This window comes from Pithys albifrons, chromosome 5, assembly GCF_047495875.1.
Source record: "Pithys albifrons albifrons isolate INPA30051 chromosome 5, PitAlb_v1, whole genome shotgun sequence".
Taxonomy (NCBI): domain Eukaryota; kingdom Metazoa; phylum Chordata; class Aves; order Passeriformes; family Thamnophilidae; genus Pithys; species Pithys albifrons.
In genome coordinates, this window is record NC_092462.1 from 24387369 (window position 1) to 24410203 (window position 22835).

General features: G+C 38.0%; 1 protein-coding gene across 3 annotated transcripts in view; it reads left to right on the plus strand.

Moving 5' to 3' along the window:
* BANK1 (B cell scaffold protein with ankyrin repeats 1) overlaps positions 1-22835 on the plus strand; it is a 146222-nt gene that overhangs the window by 49421 nt on the left and 73966 nt on the right. For all 3 annotated transcript variants that reach the window (XM_071555921.1, XM_071555922.1, XM_071555923.1), the window contains 2 exons: positions 1998-2118; positions 13000-13196. In XM_071555921.1, coding sequence (XP_071412022.1) covers positions 1998-2118; positions 13000-13196 — 318 coding nt within the window. The remainder of the gene's footprint in view (positions 1-1997; positions 2119-12999; positions 13197-22835) is intronic.

Here is a 22835-nt window from a genome sequence, read left to right on the forward strand (position 1 = left end):
TACAAGGGATAAGGAAGGGTTCTTAGCTCAGTGCACATTAAAAAGCAGAAGAGCTTTGTAGGCAAGATGACCCAGAGCACTTGCTGAAAAGAGACTATGAGGTGTTTATTTAGGTTTGATATACAAGACAGTCTGAAATGGGGTCTGTCTGACATTGCTCCTCTGGAATTTCAGAACAGATGATAAGATGCAGATGTTGCTAGGGTGGGTGTTTTTTGTTGTTTTGTATGTTCATTTTCTTTTGAACAGGGAAGGTTATATAGGTAACAAAATGTGTAAGGGGTGTCCCTGGCAATTTAAATAGAGACTAAAAATATTACTTCAGGTTTAGTTTGACTAGAAGCCTACGTAAATTCTTATATTCTATACAGTGGAATTTCTGCTATACAGTTTCTTCAGTGAATGGCAGGGGTTTTGAGCCTCTTTCTTCATGACACAATATCTGCACTTACACTTGTCTGAGGTAGTTCCTGCGTTGTTACTTGGTTTTGTCCTACTCTAGATTGACCTTCATGAAGGTAGTACCGATGAACATACCATATGTAAGAAGACCTGCTTGGAACAAGAGGGAATAGTGTGGTTTGCTAACTTCCTTATTATTCTTAATAATTGGTAAATATAATGTTATTCATATTAAGAATTTGGGGATTTTATAGATATTTGGGAGATTTTGCACATGCTTTCTCAATTCACCTTGTAAGTCTGGTATTCAGGTTAGATCTTTATTCTAGAACAAGCCTCAAAGATCTTTTTTCCCTAGGCACAGTCTTTTTTTAATGCTTATTTCCTTGGTTATTGAAGATTAATTTCTGTATTCGTATTATTGAATAAGAAATACAGAGAATGTATTGTGACATTACAGAAAGGGAGTGAATTAGGAAAAGAAATAGAATGCTTTTTATATATCATAATATTGGAAGGGACAAGGTTAATTATGAGAAAAATAAACAATCATATTGTTAGCCTCCTACCTGCACAAACTTCTCTTCCAGTTCTGAGTGGGAGTTGGATGAATGCCCACGCATTCAGCATTTTTGGATCGCATTATACTTACTTTCTTATTTCCTTTTAACAGCCTTGGGAATTAAACTTCATGTTTCATCAGTAGACCCCTCTGTCCTTTTCTCCTTGGCAAGTCAGTCACAGTTTCTCTTTAGCGTCATATGCTAAGTATATCTGCAGATGTGCCCTTTTAGTGATCCCAGAACAGTCTTGACCAGAAACAGTTCAGCTATGTGAAGACAAACTTTAGCACCCGGCTGCTGACATCTGAGCAGAGTTAACCAACTCCCTTTTGAGTGCCTCTCTGTTGTGGCTGAGCTCATTTTGGTGCCCAGCACAGGCTGGACTTGAGCTGTAGTGCTTTGTGTGAAATATCCTTACTGTTCCAGTCTCTGTAGTTGTGCTTCTCTTGTCATGCCAAGCAAAGAAATACTTAATTATGGCTACCTTGAAAGACATTAGGAATAGATCATGACCTTCTGTCCAGAAGGAGGCAATCAAAAAAAAGATCTCATGGCAGTCAGTGAGGATTTCCCTTGTCTAAAAACTGTGTGTTTAATATTAAACCGATCTATCTGGTTGATACCAGTTTCTTGTTCTGTCTGCAATCTTATGCCTTGGCTGATGGAACTGAAGCTGTTTCCTACCTAGATGAGTCCACAATCTTAATGTAAAAGTTTTGGGTAACAGACTTGCTATAAACTCATCCTGAGTTACTGCTGTAGTAAAACATAGAATTTCCCATCCTTATATTTCATCCAGAAAGTTTTAAGAGCTACCTGAAATTTTTTACTTGTTTTTCTGCAGTTGGATCATGTTAGCATAATTCTTCTATATTAAAATATCTCTTCTATAGTTTTCAAAAACTGTGCTGCTCTTAGTAAGGGTGAGTTTGCAATAGTATTGTTTTGAGTAATTTAAGTCACCAGCACCCTGAAGATAAAGTTAAAAATACATATGCAACAAATGCATTATTTTTTTTTTCTTTTAAGTAGGCATTGAAGTTTTCTTCTGTAGAGAAAGTGGACAATGTCCTGACTTTGTTATTGAAAAGCAAAATATCTGCTGATGAATTCAGCCCATTCCGAAATGAAGAAGAGCATCATCAACAAGCTAGTGAGTTACTTTTTCTATCTATTGATTTTTATTACTGATGCTGTGGTTATTACATAAAAATGTTATTAAGACAATCTTTATTTAAAGCCACTAGTGAAATGGAGGAATGTACAATAGAGACAATATAACCAGGAAAAATGGGGAAAAGAATTCTGTAAATTATTGCCTCATGACTCAGTACTATATGCTTGTCTGGATTTTTAATCAGCTTTGGATCACCTGAAGATTGACAGCTTTACAGCTAACCCCATTCATACTAATGGAAAAAATGAAGCCATGTGGAGATGCCTGTGCATTATATGTTTTTACTAATTGCTGTTCTGCAATTCAATCTAGACTTCCCTTTTCAGAGTTTGAAGGCAATCTGAAAGATTTCTGTATCAGAAGAGAACACATGGCTTTTGAACTTAGGACTTCACTGAACTTCTCCGTTAAGTTTTAGTACCTATGCACTTAATAGTTTCCATTGCTTGTGGCAAAAAAAGATAGTTTTATTGTTCTTAATTTTAAAAAGAAAGCATCCTAGTGAGATAAATAGGGTTTCTCTATAAAATAGATACACTATATGCACATTTCAGTCATGTATCAACTTTTTGTGCCAAATGAAGGGCCCTGGTTGAATTCATTAACAACTTATTAAGGATTCGATTTGGTTTGCAGTAAACCAGGATGTGATTATTTAGCTTGTGTTTTGAAAGTATCGCTCTAAGGTTCTTTCAAATGTATGTTAGACCTCAGCTTTTCCAAAAAACTTCTAGGGAGAAACAACACTCAAGAAAATGTGTTTCCCTTCTACAGTACTTGAGAAAGATGTGTTTGAGCTGTTGCTTGAGTCCCATTTTGCGTAGCTGGACTGTGGTTTTGAGAGAAAATTAACTCAACAATCAAGTACAATATAACACTTCTCATACCAAATACTGCAAGTTTTGGAGGTATCTCTGCTGTGATCACTTTCATACTTCCTTTCCTTTTCAGTACCATTTCTTTGTTGATGCAATTCACCCCTCTGTACTAGAAATAAAGGATTCCACTTGTAATCTGAAAATAAACTTAAATGTCAAAGTTGGTGGAATCAAATAATTGAGGCACCTGCCCTTGACATTTTCCTGTGCAAGACTGCAGGATGGGGGTGTATAGGACACATTCAAGAGTCATTCGCTATGTCAAGTGTTAATTCTGATGAACAAAAGATTTTCTGCTTCTCTAGCAACAAGTTAGATCTGGGCATGTTTTTGAATCTGAGGTCCTCCCCAGAAAAGCCTGCGCAGTTCAAGAGCAAGTTAAGTGCTTATGAGCTTGAGCCAAGTAGTTACATTCTTAAACTGAACTGGTTTGATGTATGCACAAAAAAAAGGTACCAAGTTAGATGCCAGCATTCTTCATGAAAGAAAGGTGTGGTCGCAGAGCTGGAAGCACTCAGAATATGGGAGGTTATAGTTAAAATAGTACAGTTGATAAATGCTGTACGTGAAAGTTCTCAATATGAGCTCCAAGTGAACGAATAACAAAGAACCTGTGGTTAATTTTACTTGATAACTAATGAATTGCGTGGCTTGACTTCTCACAAAGTGTGCAACTGTGACATTAAAAACTTGGCAGTGTAGAGCTAACAGTAAAATGCAGGTGATGTAATCAAATTAAAATGCAATGTGATGCTTGCCTGTATTGCAGTGTACATCAAGACATCATGAGAGGCATGTTTGCTTACATAATTTTTCAAGAGCCACTCCTATCCCCAGAATGGCTGTTCAACATTTCTTTTAGCATGATAAGGTGGTACTTGTGAGCACTCAGTGTCTAGGCCATCAAAGTCAAGGTAGAGGGCAACAGTGCAAAAGGTTAACTCTTGATACCATTTTACTTCAATCCATCTATTACAGAAGTCTGAATAATTCTCTTGACTAGCACTTCTTTGTTTGGTTCACTCTTCAGTGCATAATTTCAGATTACCTAATTCAAGGAAATCTGTTATTTTGTATGCAGAATCTCCACTTGAAATGCAGTTTCATAATTCTAGGCAATAAGAATGAAAGTATGTTCGTGATATTGCTATAGCTCTCACTGTGTTTCCTATTGTGTACACATCATGATCATTCTTACAGTTTTGGTGGGTTTTTTCCTCGCAAACGCTGAGGTGATCTACTTGTCTTTTGGTTTTAATTTATTCAAATTAGGCAGGAGAATTTTGACACTTGATGACAGGCCTTATGTGTAGTTTCTTGTTTAAAATTATCTTTTCTGAATGACTTGTCTCTTATACCCATCCTATTACATCAATATATAACCAGTTCTCACAAATGTGTGTGATTATTTGTCTCTGTACGAATATACATCTATGCAAGTGCCTATAAATAAGATATGCTTAGGGTAAAATCATTCATGGCTATTTCCCTGGGGTAGACTCAACTTGAATATTTTCAGTATTCCTAATTCTTTTAAGTACTAATAAAAAGAGCAAAATGTCCTGATGAAGTTACTATGTTACCAGAGTATCTAACAGAACAGTTTAACCTGCTTAGGATAGGTAAATAGCTGGATATAATGATTTCTGATGAGAGAAGTTTTTCAAAAGATGCCATGGATCACAAATATGTATTCTGGAAATTTCAATCTCATACTGTCTAAATAAGAAGAATTGTTTGAGTGACACATTAGACTTTGTGAAGTCCTTGCAATATGAAAAACTAGGTCGATAGCCTTGCAAACACTTCATCATGTATGTAATATTCTCTGTGGGATCTCACTTGTTGGACTGCATGCCTAAGATGGGTTTCAGTTGCTGGCTTTTGCTGAATATCAGATTGTAATAGTTATTGTAGTAAACAAAAAGTAAATCAGGAATCTCTACCAGTAAAAACATAGATAATGCATGGATATGACCTACTAGCAGTCCAGAAGATAAAAGATAAAGACTTTTATTCAGATAATGGAGGAGAAAAAGGTTTTAGTAATGATTGATATTTAAAGAGGTTATTCTGCAGTCTCTGCAGGGAAATGCAGGAAACCCAATCATATGAGAGCGCCAATAGATACTTCATATGAGAGACTGAATAGATACTACTGGAAAATACTGTGTTTAATAACAGGGTTAACTGAAAGACAGAGCCAAGGCATGTCTGTGATTTTTAGGGGTGGTGTCATCCCTTGCAGAAGAATGTAACTAAAGCTGGAGGTACTGTCTGGAATATTGTACATTCTGTACCAAAGTGATTTCAGGGTATGTTGTATGTACATTATTACTTTATATTCTACTAATAGAATACAGTCAAAACATGCTAACAAGTCAAAACTCATATTTCAAAGTATTTCCTGAGAACTATTTCTGTTCTTTTTGGGAAGCTCTGATTCTGCCCAGGAATCCTCAAATTTGGGAATTTCTGATGCATTAATTCTTGTCCAAGAGATGGCAATCTACTTGAGAAAAAAACTGTTTCTTTTTCCACTATTAATTAATTTTCATTTCTTTAAAAGCTATCTGTTACTGTTTCTCTGATTAAACTTAAACATCAGGGCTTATGACAAGTCCTGAATTTGCTTTGTAGAAAATGCTATGTTTTGTCTCCTAACACCTCTAGCAACATAGCAAATCCTATCCTTATTTCTGTATTTATTTCTCTCAAGCTGAAACATCTATCCCAAAAGAAGTAGTAGAGTCTGGATTTTCAGCTGCTAACAAAGTATTGGGGGGGAGTGGGAAGGTTTTGGTATTATAGAAGTGCCTGTTTAAATTGCTTAAAAAAATCATATACTGTTTCAATGATTTTGGAAATAAAAGAAGGATGTCTTACAAGATCTACAGAAATATCACTGTAGGCGCTTCTGTTTGCTTACTGCAATTTCATGAAAATTCCCGCAGGCTAAGACAGTGCTGCAATACAGTAATATTAGATTTTATGCTCTGCTTTATAGCTGAAGTTTTTCAGAATTTGCTGCAGAGAAGTGTAGAGAAGGATTTATGACAGGACAAAACTTACAAAGCAGCAATTACTTCTTAACCTTGTGTAAGTCAAGTAAAACTTAATTAAAAGCAAGCAGTGGTCTCAGTGTTAGTTGAAAGTTGAAGAAATCACCTTAAAGCACTTAAAAATTTACCACTTGAGCACTTTCTCTTTAGTATTTCCTTGTAGCTTCTGATCATCAGTGAACTAGTTCTTAGTGTAGGTGCCAAACAATCACAGCTTTTCTCTATCCACTTCGTCCAGTGGCAGCAAGGTCAAGTGACATGGGAAAAAATTGGGGATGCTGCTTAGCCCTGTAGAGAGAAAATTTGTGTGGCCAAAGCTCAGCTGGAGTTGAAGCTGGCCAGAAATCAGGGGTTCAATAAAAAGAGGGTTTTTTCAAATACATTGATGGTAATAGGCAGTAGAGAAAAATTAACTGGCTCATTACAGGATGAGGATGGTCACCTCACAAAGAGGGACAGAGGCAAAGCAGAGGTATTTAATGCTCTTTGCCTTTAACACGGATAATGGACCAAGGGGGTCTCAGTGCCCTGAGCTGGAGGACCATCACTGCAAGAAAGATCAATTCCCAGTTGACCCTGAAATTGTGCAGGACCTGCTGCTCCAGCTGGATCTCTACAAATCTATGGGGCCTGCTGGAATTCATCCCAGAGTCTTCAAAGACCTGTCTGATGTCATCAGAAAACCTCTTCCAATGATTTTCGAGTGGTCTTGGGAATTCAGAGAGGTCCCAACTGACTGGAAGCTGATGAACATTATCCCAGTTTTCAGGAAGGGACCCCAGAAATTACAGGCCTGTCAGTCTCACTTCAGTGGTAAAGTGATGGTGAAGATTATTCTGGGAGTTATTGAAAAACATCCATAAGACAATGCAGTCATTGGTCACAGCCAGCACAGCTTCATGAGAGGAAAGTCCTGGTTATCAGACCTGACTTCCTTCTATGATTAGGTGAGCCACGCGGTTGATCCAGGGAAGCCAGTTAATGTCATATTTTTCAATTTCAGTAAAGCTTTTGAAACTGTCTCTCACAGGATTCTTCTGGACAAAATGTCCAGCACCCAGCTGGATAAACACATAATGTGGTGGGTGACCAATTGGCTCATGGGTTGAGCACAGAGGCTAATAGTGAATGAGGTGACATCAGACTGGTGACCTGTCACAAGCGGGATTCCACAGGGCTCCATCCTGGGCCCTGTGCTCTTCAAAATCTTTATAAATGACTTGGATGCAGGACTGGAAGGGATGCTAAGCAAGTTTGCAAATGACCCAAAACTGGGAAGAAATGTTGACTCCATCAAAAGCTGGGAGGCCCTGCAGAGAGACCTCGATAAATTAGAGGACTGGGCAATCACCAACCATATGAAACTCAACAGGGGAAAGTGCCAGATTCTGCACCTGGGATGGGGCAACCCTGGATGTATGTACCGACTGGGGAATGAAATGCTGGAATGCAGTTCCATGGAAAGGGACCTGGGGGTCCTGGGTGATGGCCATTTGAATATGAGTCAGCAGTGCCCTGGCAGCCAGGAGGGCCAACCATAATCTCAAGGGCATCAGGCAAAGCATCACCAGCTGGTCAAGGGAGGGGATTGTCCAGTTCTGCTCTGCAGTGGGGTGGCCTTACCTTGAATATTTTATGCAGTTTTGGGCACCACAATATAAGAAAGACATTCAGCTCTTAGAGATCGTCCAAAGGAGGGCAATGGAGATGGTGAAGGGCCTTGAGGGGAAGCCGTATAAGGAGCAGCTGAGGGCACTTAGTCTGTTCAGTCTGGAGAAGAAGAGACTTGAGAGGAGACCTTACTGCAGGTACAACTTCCTTGTGAGGGGAAGAGGAGGGGCAGACACTGAGCTCTTCTCTGTGGTGACCAGTGACAGAACCAGCGGGAACGGTCTTTAGTTATGTCAGGGGAGGTTTAGTTTGGATTTTAGAAGTTTCTTCACCCAGAGGGTGGTTGGGACCTGGAACAGAAAAGTGGTCACAGCACCAAGCCTGACAGAGTTCAAGAAGAGCTTGGATGGTACTCTGAGGCATGTGGTGAGACTCTAGGGGGATGGTCCTGTGCAGGGTATGACTTGAGCTTGATGATCCTTTGTGGGTCCCTTCTAACTCGGCATATTCTATGATTTGTTAAAGGACTGCTACTGAGTAAAAGCTGTTCATTTCTAGTTATCCTACTAACTACTACTTTTGACCAGTTCTGTACAGTTAGCTGAAAGGTACCAGTTGTTCCAGTTTCATGGCTGATGAAAGTTCCAGCAATTTTCACCAGTTCAGTGTGACAAACTTCCAAGTTTAAGAATTGTATTTTCTGCCTGAAGCATGTGGGCTTTCAAATAATTACAGCATCTTCCCACTGTGTCTAATACAAAACTTCAGTTAAAGCAGTTAAACACAGTGTGATAGAATTGTTTTTACAGAAGAAGATCTCATTTGTCTTAAGTGCTCAATGAATTCTGTGAATCGGCAATTACGTGAACAATTATAATTTAAAAAACAAACCCAAATAGGTCTCACAGTGGGCTTTCCTTACCTGATTATTTTTACAATGGTCCCCATAGTCATTATTGATTTCTGCTGTAGAACCTGAAGGAAAGACAACTTCCACAGCTTTGTTAGGTGACTTTGAGGAGTACAAGCAGAGGTGTTTCTTTTCAAAATGAGGATGAAAAAGACAGACCAGTAAAAGCTTCAGTCATCTCTTTTGAAGTCATTAACCTTACTCTATTTCTTAATTAATTATGTATTTGGGGGAGAAATTTCTGAGAGGTCAAGTCCAGCTATATCTTTTTCCCCTCACTGCATAGAGGCCAAAGCTATTATAGGGGGCAGAAATGACTGCTGGTTCCACAGCTGCAGACAGAAATGGTCATTGAAGTGTTCCTGAGGTTGCTGAAGAAACAGCAGCCATCTCTACTGTCAGTATAACATTTACGAAGACAGCAATCGTACCAGGGTGTAGTTCAATAGTTTGGGATGTTTTTATCAGCAAGACTTGAAAAGTTTGGCGCTTGAAGATTGTATCCTACTTTGTGTAAGTGCAGAGTGCTGTCAACTGTGTGTCTGAAAAGGCTTTGCAAATCAGAGTGTTAAAAGCTGTCTTAAATTAGGGGAGTTCAGTATGGTACTCCCAATAACTTTTTTCTTTGTATTACAACTTGATGGCACTAGACTTTAGTTTTATTGGCACAAGAAACTAACACTGTCCATTTAAACGACTTATGTACTTTTTAAAATATTATGTAAGAGATCTCATTACATTGCATGCGTGGCTTTTAGAGTATTCATATCTAACAACAGCCATTTTTTTCTGCTTCCTACAAGGAGCAGCATTAAAAAAATGTTTGTTTTGCAAAATTGATTTATTGATTTTTGTCATCCTCCATGCCTGGTTTGCTAATGATGTAGTCTCTGTAACGTTCAAAGAACATAAGGGTAAGAGTCCTGCTTTGGATATCAAACCCAGCTACGAAGGAGTTGAGTGGTGACCAGGAAAAGCATCTCAAGTGCTAAAGAGCTGAAAGGATTTTGCAATATCTTTCTTTTATGTTACTATAAAAACACAGATCTAAGCGCAGAGCAGGCCTATGGATGCCACCTACTTTTCTTCTCTTCATATTGGTGAAATCATAGCATCCAGCCCATTGATAATATAGACTTGATTCCCCTTTCATATTTGTAACCAATTGTTTTGGGTTTCATTAATATGAGTGGAATTATTTTGTTTGGTTTTGGAACATAATAATACTTTGTCAAGCCCCTTTTTACTGATTATATTTGACTTAGTATCTGCTAACAGGGGTAAAACTATTGATTAGAGTTTATGTAATTTACTCTTCTTTAAATTACTGTTCAACACCTCTTATATTGCTGGGCATCTGAAAAAATGAATAGTAAAACCTACAAATATTATGAAAAGCAATTTGATGATGATTTCTGGAAGTGTTAGCTTGGGCTTGGGAACTTTTTTTTTAGAGAATGCTGTTCAGTGTATAAAAGTACGCGTATCTTTGTAGTTGTCATCCCAGCCTTAGAATTACTTGCACACATTTTTACTGCCCATGTGACAGCTCCTTTATTTGCTATATATTTGTCTCAATCTACGGTGGGGGTTAATTTTTCTCTACAGCTAGAAAAGTATAGCCAAAAATAACAAGTCAGATGTCTATACTCTGGGGTAAAATTTATAGTTCTACAAATGTCAGAATTAATCCTAGTTCATGGAACTTCAGTTAAAATGTTGAATAATACAGAGTAAAGAAATTTGTGTGGCACCTACTTCTCTCATAAAACTTAGCTTCTCTACAGTTTCAAGATTGGCTATTGTAGCTCAAAACATTTTAAAGCACACTGCAAGCACAAAGGAGTATAAGCTACAACACATACCCTTGTTGATGGAAGCTCAGCCTTCCAAGGATCCTAAAACAAGTTACTTGAGTTACACAGGTATTGTGTGTTTACGGTTTCTTGGTTAGATTTCCCTTTGCCTGGTGGAACTAAGTCAGGGAACACTTAATTTGTTTAAAAATAAAGTTAGGGTTGTTAATTTGACTTTTGACTAAAAACATAGCCCACTCAAATATCTCATGCCAAAATAACATTGGAGTGGTAGTGGTGAAATGTTCCTTTCCCAAAATGCAGAGGACTTGTCCTAAAAATTTTTCTCATCAATCAGTACTTAGCTATGCCTATTATCTCAAGAACTACTCCTGTTCCTTGAACCTTTATATCTAATGGTGGAGCAAGGTTTTATTCTCTCCTGTATTACCATTCTGCAGGAGCAAAAAGGGGTGAGGGGGAGAGAGAGACACAAATTCACCACTCCTGAGCCAAACTGTAATATGTAGAAGGATGTAAAAGTGAAGAGTTTTTGTTAAAGAGAATTCCAAAAGGAGACATTACTACTTAGGCTTTCTTCTAGCACACAACAAGCTGGTAATGTACTGGCTAGCTTGTAGGACAGCTTATGACTGGGATAGAAAAGAAAACCCAAGAAAGCTAGAAGAAACTGTGTAGATTCCCAAGCTGTAGTCCTGGTTTGGAGACACACAGAAGGAGAGTGTCTGGAGGTGAAGGAATCATGAAGTTATAGCAAAAATGGGCAGGTTGAACACAAAGAAGTTTTGGGACTAACTGTCATTCAGTAAGAGCACTGGGGAAATTTTCAAATAAAATAGCTGGGTTTCTGACAGTAGTGTGGAATTTTTCAGTTTTGTAATACTAGAAGGTGTGACTATCATGCTAAAACCCAGCTTCTCTGGGGACATTGAGAACTAGAAGAAGGTTAATGTCTTATCTCTGCCAGATTAATAAATAGAAAATTTAAGAAAATAAATGTTCTGTATTATGAAATCTTGCTTTATAGATTTCTTGTAGTTTTTTGCAGGAGTTGGCAAACCTTATTAAATCAGTAATTGATTTGGAACGGATGAATAACTGAGCAAAACCAGGAGGCAGACAACTGGGAAAAATCTTTTTTTCCTTAGTGATACAAACTATTCAGGGTAGTAAGGGCGGGGGGGGGGGTGTGTGTGTGTGAAAGATTTAATATTTATGCAGTAAAATGTACCGTGATACTAATTGTAGATAAAAACAAAGTGATGCCAGCGTTAAAAACAGTCCTATGTTGTCATACAAAATGAGGAGGTTTGAGCAGGCTGTTAGTGCTGAGGAACAAGACCTGCTAGTTCCATGATAACATCAACTTGTTGCTAGGCAGCCGATCAAAAAGCTACTGAAATACTAGGAATCATTAGAAAAGGAAAGGAGAACAAAACAGGACATAATTATGGCAATGCATAAATTACGTGGCTCACCCACAAGTTGAGTATCATGTGCAAGCTCTTCTCCTGTCATCTCAAAATAGTTATGTTAAAGCTGGAAAAGGTTCAGGAGAGAGCAGTGTGGGTGAGAGTTGGTTCTGTATAAGGCCCAATTAACTAGACTGGAGCTCTTCAAAAGACAAATTCTGTGAACAAGTAAATCACTTAAAGTGTGGAGAGGGCAGTCAGGGATGGAGAGTAAGATGAATTAGGGGTTGCCAATTGAACCTAGCAGGAGCCATTTTCCAAACTAGAGAAAGCACTCCTTCATGTGATGGGGAGCAAATACCCTCAGGGTGCATGAAACTGATGCTGCCTGGGGGAGGCTGGATTCATGCTTGGAGGAGAGATACACTCCATGCTGATACACAGTGAAATTGGTACACAACAAACCACAAGTGATTAGAAAGTAGAGTATGAAGGTAAAAGGAAGTATTGTTTATGTTTGAACTCTTTGTGTTATTTGGTTTTTCTTGTATCTAACTTGCAGTCACTCACAGAGTTAAAATACATGACTGCTAAAATGATAAAGTGACTGTACCAGTCCTCCAATATAAAAAGTAGTCCGTGGTGGAAATTGATGTTGGGTTATTTCAGAGGAATCCTAAAAACTTATCCAATACATTCATTTTTAAGTTCTCTGATTTTCCATTACAGATATAAACAAATTCTTGCAAATCTCTGGCAGTTACGTGAATTTTCGGAAATAGTTTTTAATATCAAAACATAGCACATAAAGCTATAAAAATGTCCCATTCAAATATCTCAAATTAAAAATATCCCATTTAAGCAAAAGCGTGTATTGGCTGTAGGATTTTCTTGCCTTTATAAGAAAGTTTATTTCTCAATAAAACTAAGGGGCTTTAAAATCCCTCTGTCAGGAAAAAAAAAAAGAGATTTCTCAGTTACACTAAATGCTCTTTTATTGATAAGAATTTTAAAACTGTTCATTGGAAAAATTGTTCTTTGGATGCTAGTTCTATATTGGCAGTTTGATATCTATGATTCCATAGCACTAATGTTCAAAGGACTACTGTAAAAGATGTTCTATAAAAGCAAAACTGTTCTTTATGAAGACTTTGTTTCCGTATACAGATAGCCATTTGGAAGAATTTCCTACCCTCCTTCACTGTGCAGCCAGATTTGGATTGAAGAACCTTGCAGCGTTTCTACTGAACTGTCCTGAGGCCACACAGGCTTGCAAAATAACCAATAAATACGGAGATGATCCACAAAGTATCGCGGAGAAGCATGGGCACAAGGAACTCAGAAAATTAATCACAGAATTGTCAGTAAGTCTGTATACTTTCTCATATATATCATCTACAACCATGACATGATGGCTATGATGTTGTACTACTGCGGTCCCATAGTATCAGCTCTTGTAAAGACTAATATGTTGCAGTCCTTCTGTCTGAAAATATTATTATACTTCTGGCTCAGAAAGAGGGGTCAAAAGCCACTTCCTTTCTGTACTATCATAGTAGAGATCAGAGTTTTTGCACTGCTTGAATTTTAGGAATGTAGTGGAAAAGAGAACAGCAAGTCAGAAGTGCCTCATGTGGCCTGGCCAGATCGGTGCTTTCAGTGCCCAAACAATGATTGCATTGTAAGTAGCCTAGACCAACTGTCCAGAGTAGGATACTTTAAAGACTTCTTTAAAGGTAACCTTACAAGTAACTATGAACTGTCTTAGAATTGTTGCTCTTCAACGTTCAGTTCAGAGTTGTTGCCCTGCCTTGGTTGTCCATGCCACTGTGAAGGAAGGCTAAATTTCATAACTTTGTTAGATGGAGTAATTCTTCAGCTGGATGTGCAGGAGGAGTTTTTGGGAATAGTTACCTTTCCCCCTGGAAAGTAATAATAAAATAAGGGTCTGTGCATAGTTCTACCATACCGGTAAAACCTAACAGAATTGCAGTACAAAAAGAAATATAGTAACATTTGAGTGCTTTAACTCTTTATTGTACTAACTGTAATACATGCATATATGCTCATTCTACAGTTTTTAATACTGCAGTTGAGATTAAATTTAATTGAAGAAAATGGGATCCTCTTTACCATCCAGCATAAAGCTGTCTTGCGGGATCAACGTGTTAGTAATTTCCCATTTAACAATTTCTAGCTGCCATAGTTATCTCACAGTCATTCTCAGGCTGGTCAGAAACCTCCTGACATTAGCAGCCTGATTTGTAAGGTTAGACCTTTCAGTTCTTGGAGTTTGTCTTGCCTTGCAGAGAATGGAGCTGTATTGCTCAACATCCTTACCAGTGTGGCTGGATAGGTGCCATTTTTGTATGGTCAGATACTTCAGTGCACTCTGTGTGTAAAGGATTGGTGAGAACAGGCAGAACATGAATGTGATACCTAACTCGGTGAAATATCTTGAGGTCTTTCTAAGATTGTAGTATGAATCAGAGTTAAGCATGGAACTGTGGTTTGTATTGACAATTTTTCATGTTTAATGATAGTGATTAACTCCATAGGACATTTAATTTTTTATGCTAGTATTGTAGAAACCCAGCCCCCCTGCACTTCTGATGTGTCTTTGTTGTTCACTCCACGTGAAACTGAAAGCTTCAGAAAATGCTTAATTGTGTTTTTATCCTTTTTATCCTAACACACCCATGCTATAATCTTGGACTTCTGTAAGGGGAGACATAAGCACACAAGGTGCAGGCAGACTACAGCTGATAACACAGGAGGAGTGTCCATTGCACTTCTGTAGTACTTTTGCATTTTGATAGATCTTGTCAGTGATGGAAAGAAGTGTTTTTGAGGGTGATATATTTTACTCTGAAAAGCATGTAAACTGTTTGCATACCTCGTTACCTTTTCTTTATTAGTAGGACTATTAATTGTCCTAAAAAAGTCTCAGCATAAGTTTGTCAATCTAAAACAGATTTAAAATCGTTACTGACTAATACAGTGTTATTTTTTGTTAAAATGCTTTCTTCATGGTATACGTGGTATACCATGATATTGTTTGCATATAAACAGTTAACAGTAATTGTTCTCTGCTCATGATGACTGCTTTCCCAAGTGTGAATACTTACACCAGCGCTGAAGTAAAAACAACTCTATGACCATTGTAAACATGTGTAGGCTGGTTAGGATGTGCAGTTGTACTACCCATTTTCAGTTGATTCAAATGGCATGGCTTACTAATGCAACACAAGTGAAAACCTGAGCGTGCTTTACGTCTGCCAAATGTGTGATATGATATTTGGGAAATGTTACCTCCAACCACTGGAAGAAAAATGGGTGATTTGTGTCCCCTGTAATAGTGTGCTGAAGCCCGAAAACACTTACTGTACTTCTGTAATTGATGGAAATGTGGAAAAGAAATATTTGCATGGCTCTGAGCCAAGCAGAATTTAGTTTAGCCATGTTCCTGGAACTTCCTGTTACAGCTGCAGTATTGAAATTGCTCATTATTACAATAGTACTTTTGTACTTGGCATAACTCTCACTATTTTCGAAGTGTTACCTGTCTTTGGCCATTCATTTAAGGAATAGCCTCAAAATATACACAGTAATTCATCACTTCTATCTTAAAGAGCAGTAGGGTTTCAGGAAAATGAATGCATTAGAACATACATTCAATTTGTCCAAAATCCTGGAAAGTGTCTTTCATTTGCTGGAGAAAGACCAATAAAAAAAGTATCAAAAGATGAAGCAGCAATACCTCAGCTTCCATTTCTACCTACAAGCCCAGGACTTTGCTGTACAGCCCTTTTTGGTGCCTGGTGAGCAGACCTGTGCTCAGGGCTTTTAGGTGATGCATCTTGGCTGGCAGAGTCCCTCAGCTCCCTCATGCAGCAGGCTTGGTGGAAAGGTACTCAACTGGCAAAAGTGAGCCATAGGAGCTGGCTGACCTGCACACTGGGGCATCTCTGTGGCACAAGTTCCCTGTCCTTGTTTAAAGGGAAAACCTCTTTTCTGAAACTGGACACTGACAGTGTTAATGTGGGGATTGTCCCAGCCACAGAAGACAGTTCCAGAGTGCCTGGTGGGTGTTGCCAACAGGTGATCTCTTCATTTGTGTAAAAGCAAAGCACAAGGGAAGGATCATGCATCATGTGGCATGCTTCTGTTGGTACAGCTGTATGAATGGGAAGGGAGGAGACTTTTTCCTCTTTTAGTACGTGTTACATGCCACATCATTAAATGCTAAAACATCACACCCTTTGGCAATCTGTATAAATTTGTGTTTCCATGAGTGGTAACGTCTTTCCACTCTGTCAGATATCCTACATTTCAAATGCTCCTTGAAAATATCTTCTCTGTGGTGAGGGAATACTGCAGTACTTGAATGACTTGTGTTCACAGTGCTGAATTGGTGAAACTGTGCCTAGAAATGTGTTTAATGGGGATTATGATGAAACACGGTTTCAAATGTGCCAGCAGTTTATTAAGTAAATTGTATTTTTCTTGCTTTTTTAACACAAAGACTCCTAAATGGACATTCATTCCCAATTTCTACATGTTTTCATTCTAGTTTAGATAAAGTAATTCCCTCTTCTATAGCATAAAAGAGGGATATTGCTCAACATTGTATGATAACATCCTGAATTGTTAGTCTTTTGATTTCATTCCTCTATAGAACCAAGTATTTGAATGTTTTCCACAATTGCCTTTAGGCTGAATTGCTTGAATCAAGTGTGTCAATTTAAAAATAGTAAAAGGTATTCAGCAGGAATTCTGACAGGAATCCTTGTCTCAGCTTACAGGGGAAAAATGGGAAGCCTTATGAGGCTCAGTTGGTCCTGCTGGTGGCTCAAGTGCCAGGAAGGAGTGCTTTCCATTAAGCACAGGCCCAAAACATATTTGCAGGCAGCTGTTACAGTACCCACAATGGATGATGTCTTGTTAAGCCACAGTAGTTTTCTGGGATATCAGAACCCTATTTTAGATGTTTGCCTTTTGTATAGGCTCTGCCCCTGAAAGCTACTTTGTTGTTCTCACCATCAGCTGTGGTTTTCTAAACCTACATAAAAGTTCTAACTCCAGATTATAAAGAAATCTTTTAAGTTCTTATCCAGCACATAAAGGAAGACTTCAAAAAATAGATTGGGGAAGATTTCTAAGCATTAAGTGAGTAATGATGGGAGTATGTTCAATTTGTGGCCTAACCATTTAAAACTGGATGTCACACTGGTAGCCAGTTGAGGAGTTTGTGCTTTGGCATGGACGTAATTGTTTGTTCCAGCACTTGGTGTTGCTAATTTCTCCCTTCTTTTACTAAGAACTATTTTACTGAATGTGTCATAGTCAGGAAGATTACTGTGTACCACTATAGTGTACATTACAGGTTCTCAGAAAAACACAATTCAGGAAATGTTTTATTGGTTGTTTAATGCAAATAATTTCTGATTGTTGGCTTTCGCCTTTAAAGTAGATTCCTAGAGGTGGCATAAATGCTATTTAAATATAAAAATTGAAAGTCATTTAATCTTGCCACCACATAGTTGAGACAACACAATTTAATATTTATTTTTAAAATACCTTCTGAAAAACCAATTTCAGTATTGGTTGCCTGAAATCTAAGGCAGAAAATGCCTCTTAATTGAACTTTTTTTAACCTGCCTGAGAGCTTGTAGCCAGGCCTATGACAATCTGCAGCAGAACAGTAGAGTGATAGAAGAATCTTCCTTTGCCACTAGCAAAATTCTGAATTTCTTGTTTAATGCAATTTTCTGTCTGCCTGCCTGCTTCAGGCAGCCCTTTGACACTTACTGAAAATGTAATATGTATATAATTCTGTACATATTGGTGAGGTTCCTTTAGAATTGCATAGATTGAGATGGTGCCCTGGATGGCTTTCCCAGGAAGCTTGTTCTCTTTCCAGAAGGGAGAGTTACATGTATTCTTTCTAACTCTTTTGAGATACATCCTGCAAAGTCTAGATTCATGCTGAGTTCCCTGTGGTTGGCAGTTCCCTCAGTAGCAGAGAGAAACGCGGTCTTACAGGTGGTCACAATTTTCACTCAGAGCCTGTTTTATAGAAGACTTCTATTTTAGATAGCAGGGGAGAGAGGAAGGACTTTTCTTTCTGAAATGCCAAGCCATATTTTTGTAAACCTTAGCAAATTTAAAGGATGGGCAGGGATGTAGGTTGACAAGTAATTCATCATTGTATACCTCTCATCTCTTACTTGGTGCATTGTTAAACCAGAATACAGAATTTTCTGAAGTATCTTCAACTTGATGAAATAGAAAAGAATCTACTAAAGCAGTGTATTGTGGTAATTGAGGGTACTTTTTGTCTCGGTTGTTTTATGTGAAAAGAATCTTACTTGGCTTTGTAGCTACTATTGCCAAATGACAGTAAATCTTTAGACAGCAGGAATCCCTTCAACAAGGGTTCTCATGATTTCCTAGGGAGATCTAGAAGTTCATCAGGAATCAGCATTTTTTGAGCATAGAAGAATTATTCCTCCATTTATGTTTAGCTTTATGCTGCTATGAAAGGCTGTGTAGTGTAGCAGAGCTCCTCAGCAAGAAGCATTTTTACATGATTGCAACATCTTCCTGAGCTATTCATTTCTGCTGAGGAAGGACCACAAGTAGATAGAGTGGATATACATTAAAGAATCTTAAACTAAATGAATGCGATTGCTGTCAATATTTGTTTAATTACTTTAAGTGCTATTGTAGTATTGCACTGGTGAGTGTGTGGAAAAGGATTAGCCTGGTTTCTGAAATTCATTCTAAATCACCAATGAGTCCTTGGTGAAGTCTTCTGAGATTTTGATCTTGCCACAGTATTTTAGTGTTCAGAAATGTTGATTACATGCGTTCTGTGGTACACTACAAATTACTTGGGAGAAATGAGTAAGAGAATGACTGTATTCTCTGATTCTTCCTAGTTAATGAGTATTCACAAATCAAATTCTTAAAACTTCTTAGAATTGGAGCTAAGACCTGTGAACTTCCAGCTGATAGGCAAATGCTATCCCATGATTTCCCTCAGACCTTTGTTCACTGTGTTTTTTCTTTTCCAAAATTGTTTAAAAAAAAACTTCCCATTATCAGTGTTTGGTGTCTTCTGTTTAAGATTTGGTTTTGGGAGTTTATTATTTTTATTTTTACTGAATGACAAAAGTTTCCCTCTTTTCTTTTCACATGTTCTCAGAGGGATATGCTCCCTGTAATAATAACTTGCTGACATATACTGCCTTTTGAAGTCAGGCAATTTATGCTTTAGTGAAGAAATAAGATGCAGACTGAGCATGAAAAATTTTGGCTCTAAGGAGAAAAGGCTAGATTTTTCTTTTTAAAAAATTAGTTATTACACTAAACACATTTTTCAAGTTTCTGTGTAGACTTTTATTCAGGCTAGAACCTTGCACCTTAACTGTGATTAAATCTCCTGTCAATAACTATGCAATTGAGAGAAACCTTCTTGCAAAAAGAATGATAAATAGATCTGCAAATTTGGAAACCTTACTTTTGCATAAGATACCTATTGAAATGTGAGTGTAATTTAGAATGAACAAGAATGGTTTTTCCAAAGAATTGTCTGGCATTTTGTCTCATTGTTTGATATTCTGTAACTGTAGCAGTGACACAGAGCAAGTCAGTTATTCGGAATTCAGCATTTCTAAAAGCTTTTACAATTTGTAAGGGAAACTTTAATACTAATGGAATTTCTGTCAAAGTGCTTGTGAATTAGAAGTTTAGAAAATGCAAAAGGATTCTGTGATGATACCTCTGTTCCTAAATATATTTAGGATTGTAAATGTTAAAATATGGGTTTCCACAGGTCCTCTTGACTGTTTGTTGACAGTGTGTTGTCGTCAAAGATACCCGGCTAAGGGACTGTTTGGGAAGGTGGGATGTGGAGAGTCTGGTTTTTCAGAAGTACTGTGTAGGCTGAAAAGAATCATCCTTATCATTCACCTGCATTATTAAGCTCTGAATTTGTTTGAACATTTGCAAAACTTTTGGTTAAGATGTTTATGTTAATGAAAGATGCGGTGCAATACTTTAAAGAAGTGAGAGAAAATAAGTGACCATGTTATGTTGTAGAAATCAATGACCTGCCTATGTCAAATCTGGTCTTTGGATCTATAAAGAAGTGTGGAAATCAATCAGTTCAAGTCAATCAAGACTCTGCACTAGTTTAAGGAGGTGTTAGAAGGTATATGGTAAACATATGTAGAATAATGACTGTTTTCAAAGTAAATAAGCTGCTTCTGCTTAACCTCTCTTATGGTAAGTGGACAAACAAATTGGGCATGAATTACCATTGTGTACAAGGCGTAATTTTTCTATTCCCCTTGTTAAGAAACTGGTGAAGCTGGAAGCATAGAAAGGATTCAAAAGACTAGACATTTTTGTGGATGTTGAGAACTTTTAGTCATTATGGAGAGTGTTGTTTCCATCATGAGGGCATGAGAGCACTACCCAAGTTACAAACCAGTTGCATAAGATTAAGCAAGAAATTTTCCCAGAGAGAGAATATCCCACAGTTTTCTATTAAAACAATTTCTCCTTGCACTTTTCCATCAACTCTCCTGCACTGACTGTTCTAATAACTATTATTAGGTGCAGAAGTTGCATTTTTATTTCTTCTTCAAATACAGTTACCTGACAAGCCCTTACAATGTAAAGGAGAAAGTGAAATTATCTAAAATGATCTGCTAGCTCTGGGTTTACTACAGAAGGAAGGATTGCTGAGGTATTCCAATGGAAAGTCCAGAAGCAAATTTTGGGTCTTGCCTCTGTCAGCTGAAGCCATTTGAAGGTATATGTATAGCTGTCAAAAAGCAGGTTTACCTTTACACAGAAAATGCTGTCAGCAAGACTGTCTGGATTATGCCTTTGGCTGCCTCCCAGTGATCTGGAAGGAATCAAACGTCTGTCATATCTTACAAGTTGTTGAGCACAAAGAAAGACAGCATATCAACAGCACTGTTCTCCAGTCCCTCAGAAGGGAAAAACCAGATTTTCAAAGAAAATAAAAAATAGACCACCATGAATCAAAGTGGTAACAAAGGCTTTTGAGCTTCATAGGGGTAAATGAAGGAAAAATAGGAAAGAGAAGTAGCTGTTTAAAACTTTTGTGGTAAATATAATCTGTAAGCCAAAACCACCTACATTTTGAGTGACATTGTGAGGTCTGAAGGGAGCTTTTTGATCTTGGAGCCCTAAATAAAACTAGGTGAAGAAGCAAGAATTAATGAGTAAAGTTAGGTAAGAGACTTGGCTGTGTCCTTCACAATCTGAAATTTCAGAGCTCTGCGCAGATCTAATAGTGACTTACTAGACTTTGCTACAGCTGTAATTAATTGGTTAATTAGAAAAATTTTCTTTGGGCTCTACATCAATAGAATGACCATTAGGGAAAGGCATTTCTCAAAGCTACCAAGCCCATCATATGGAAACTACTTAAGAAAATCCATTTCTGCCCTGCATAGTGTTAGTTCTGTTTAGCACAGCCCTGCAAGGTCTCAATTTATAACTCTCTGAGGATCCTGTACAGAAGGCACGGTCTTTGTTTTCCTGCTGATTCTTCCTGCCCCCATATATTGTTTTAAATAAATGATTCCGTATTTTGTTGCCAGGTGTACAGGGTGTCTATAAATAATCATTTCTGTTTCTTATGTTTGATGAGAACTTAAAAATGGTTTCCAAGTTCCCACACTCTACCAAACTCACAAGACCATGCAGCGATTGACATACAGGTGTTCCATTTAATGAAAAAAAGCAAATTTAACTCTTAATAGATTGCTTTGTAATTCGTGTTTAACTACCATCACAATCACCATCATTGAAATTGTGTCCTGTGTCTAGCAGACATAGGCAGACTTCCTCGACCCCATGAGCCCCATGCCAGAATCTTCATGTGGCTGCCAACAGCAGCGTACATATGTCAGAGGTTTGGGAGTTGTTCTTGAGCAGTTGTTGTTCTCTACAGCTCTTACTGTGAGTATGAGGCACTTAACTGGCTCTTAGCACACTCTGATCATGCCACTCTTCTGAGCCACATTGGCTTGATTTTACTGGCTCCTGATATTTCAGGTTATTTTTCTGCTCCTGCAGAGTCTTGGGAGGTCACCTGGAAGCCATCCTCGAAATATGAGAGAACTGCTTAAGATCTGCAACCAGCCACCTATGGCCTTCTGAATTCCAGCTGAGATCATCTGCTGTTAACAAACATCACTTCCTGTGAGCCACAAGAGTAAAAATAGGCTGGGAAGCCACTAGCAAGTTCCCTTTGTGCTGTTGAGGCAAACACAGAAATCAGCATCTGCACCAAGCATGGAAGTAATATAATGTGTGATTTCTAATTGGATCACTCAATCAAACCTTCAAAGATCTGTTTTAATGAGATGTATGTTTAAAAAATGCTGCCATTTGATAGCATGTACTGCCTTAAATAAATGGGTCAAAGGATTGTACAAAAGTTTCCATGGAGACTTTATATGGCTCCAAGCTGCCTTCCAAATTAATTGAATTCTTGTGTTGTAAGGAAAAGAGGTTTAAAGGTGACAAAATCTAGTACTGGTAGATAGATCTGCAGTCAATTCTGTCCAGTGCATCCTAGGGACACCTGTCATCATTGACAACACAATCAATGAACTTTTAACTGCAAAAAATAGTGATTTTTAAATAGAATTCTTCCTCTCTTCATAGCAGTTAAACAAGACAGACCTAGGTGCAAGCCTAAGTTAATCATGCACATGCAGAACAAGAAAAAAAACCACCTTGCTTCTGGAATATGCCAAAATACATAATTTCAGAATTTTGAAGGTTTGGAACACGACAGAGCTGTTGTTCAGCCTTACATCATTATTCCACACAGAGAGATGCTTCACACCTTTACATCAGAAGAGTCTCTTTTCTTTTGAGTTATGGGTCCCTTACCTCTCCCTTCTCTCTCATTGTAACTCCACTTAATGCCCTCAGTGGGTTTTACAGTT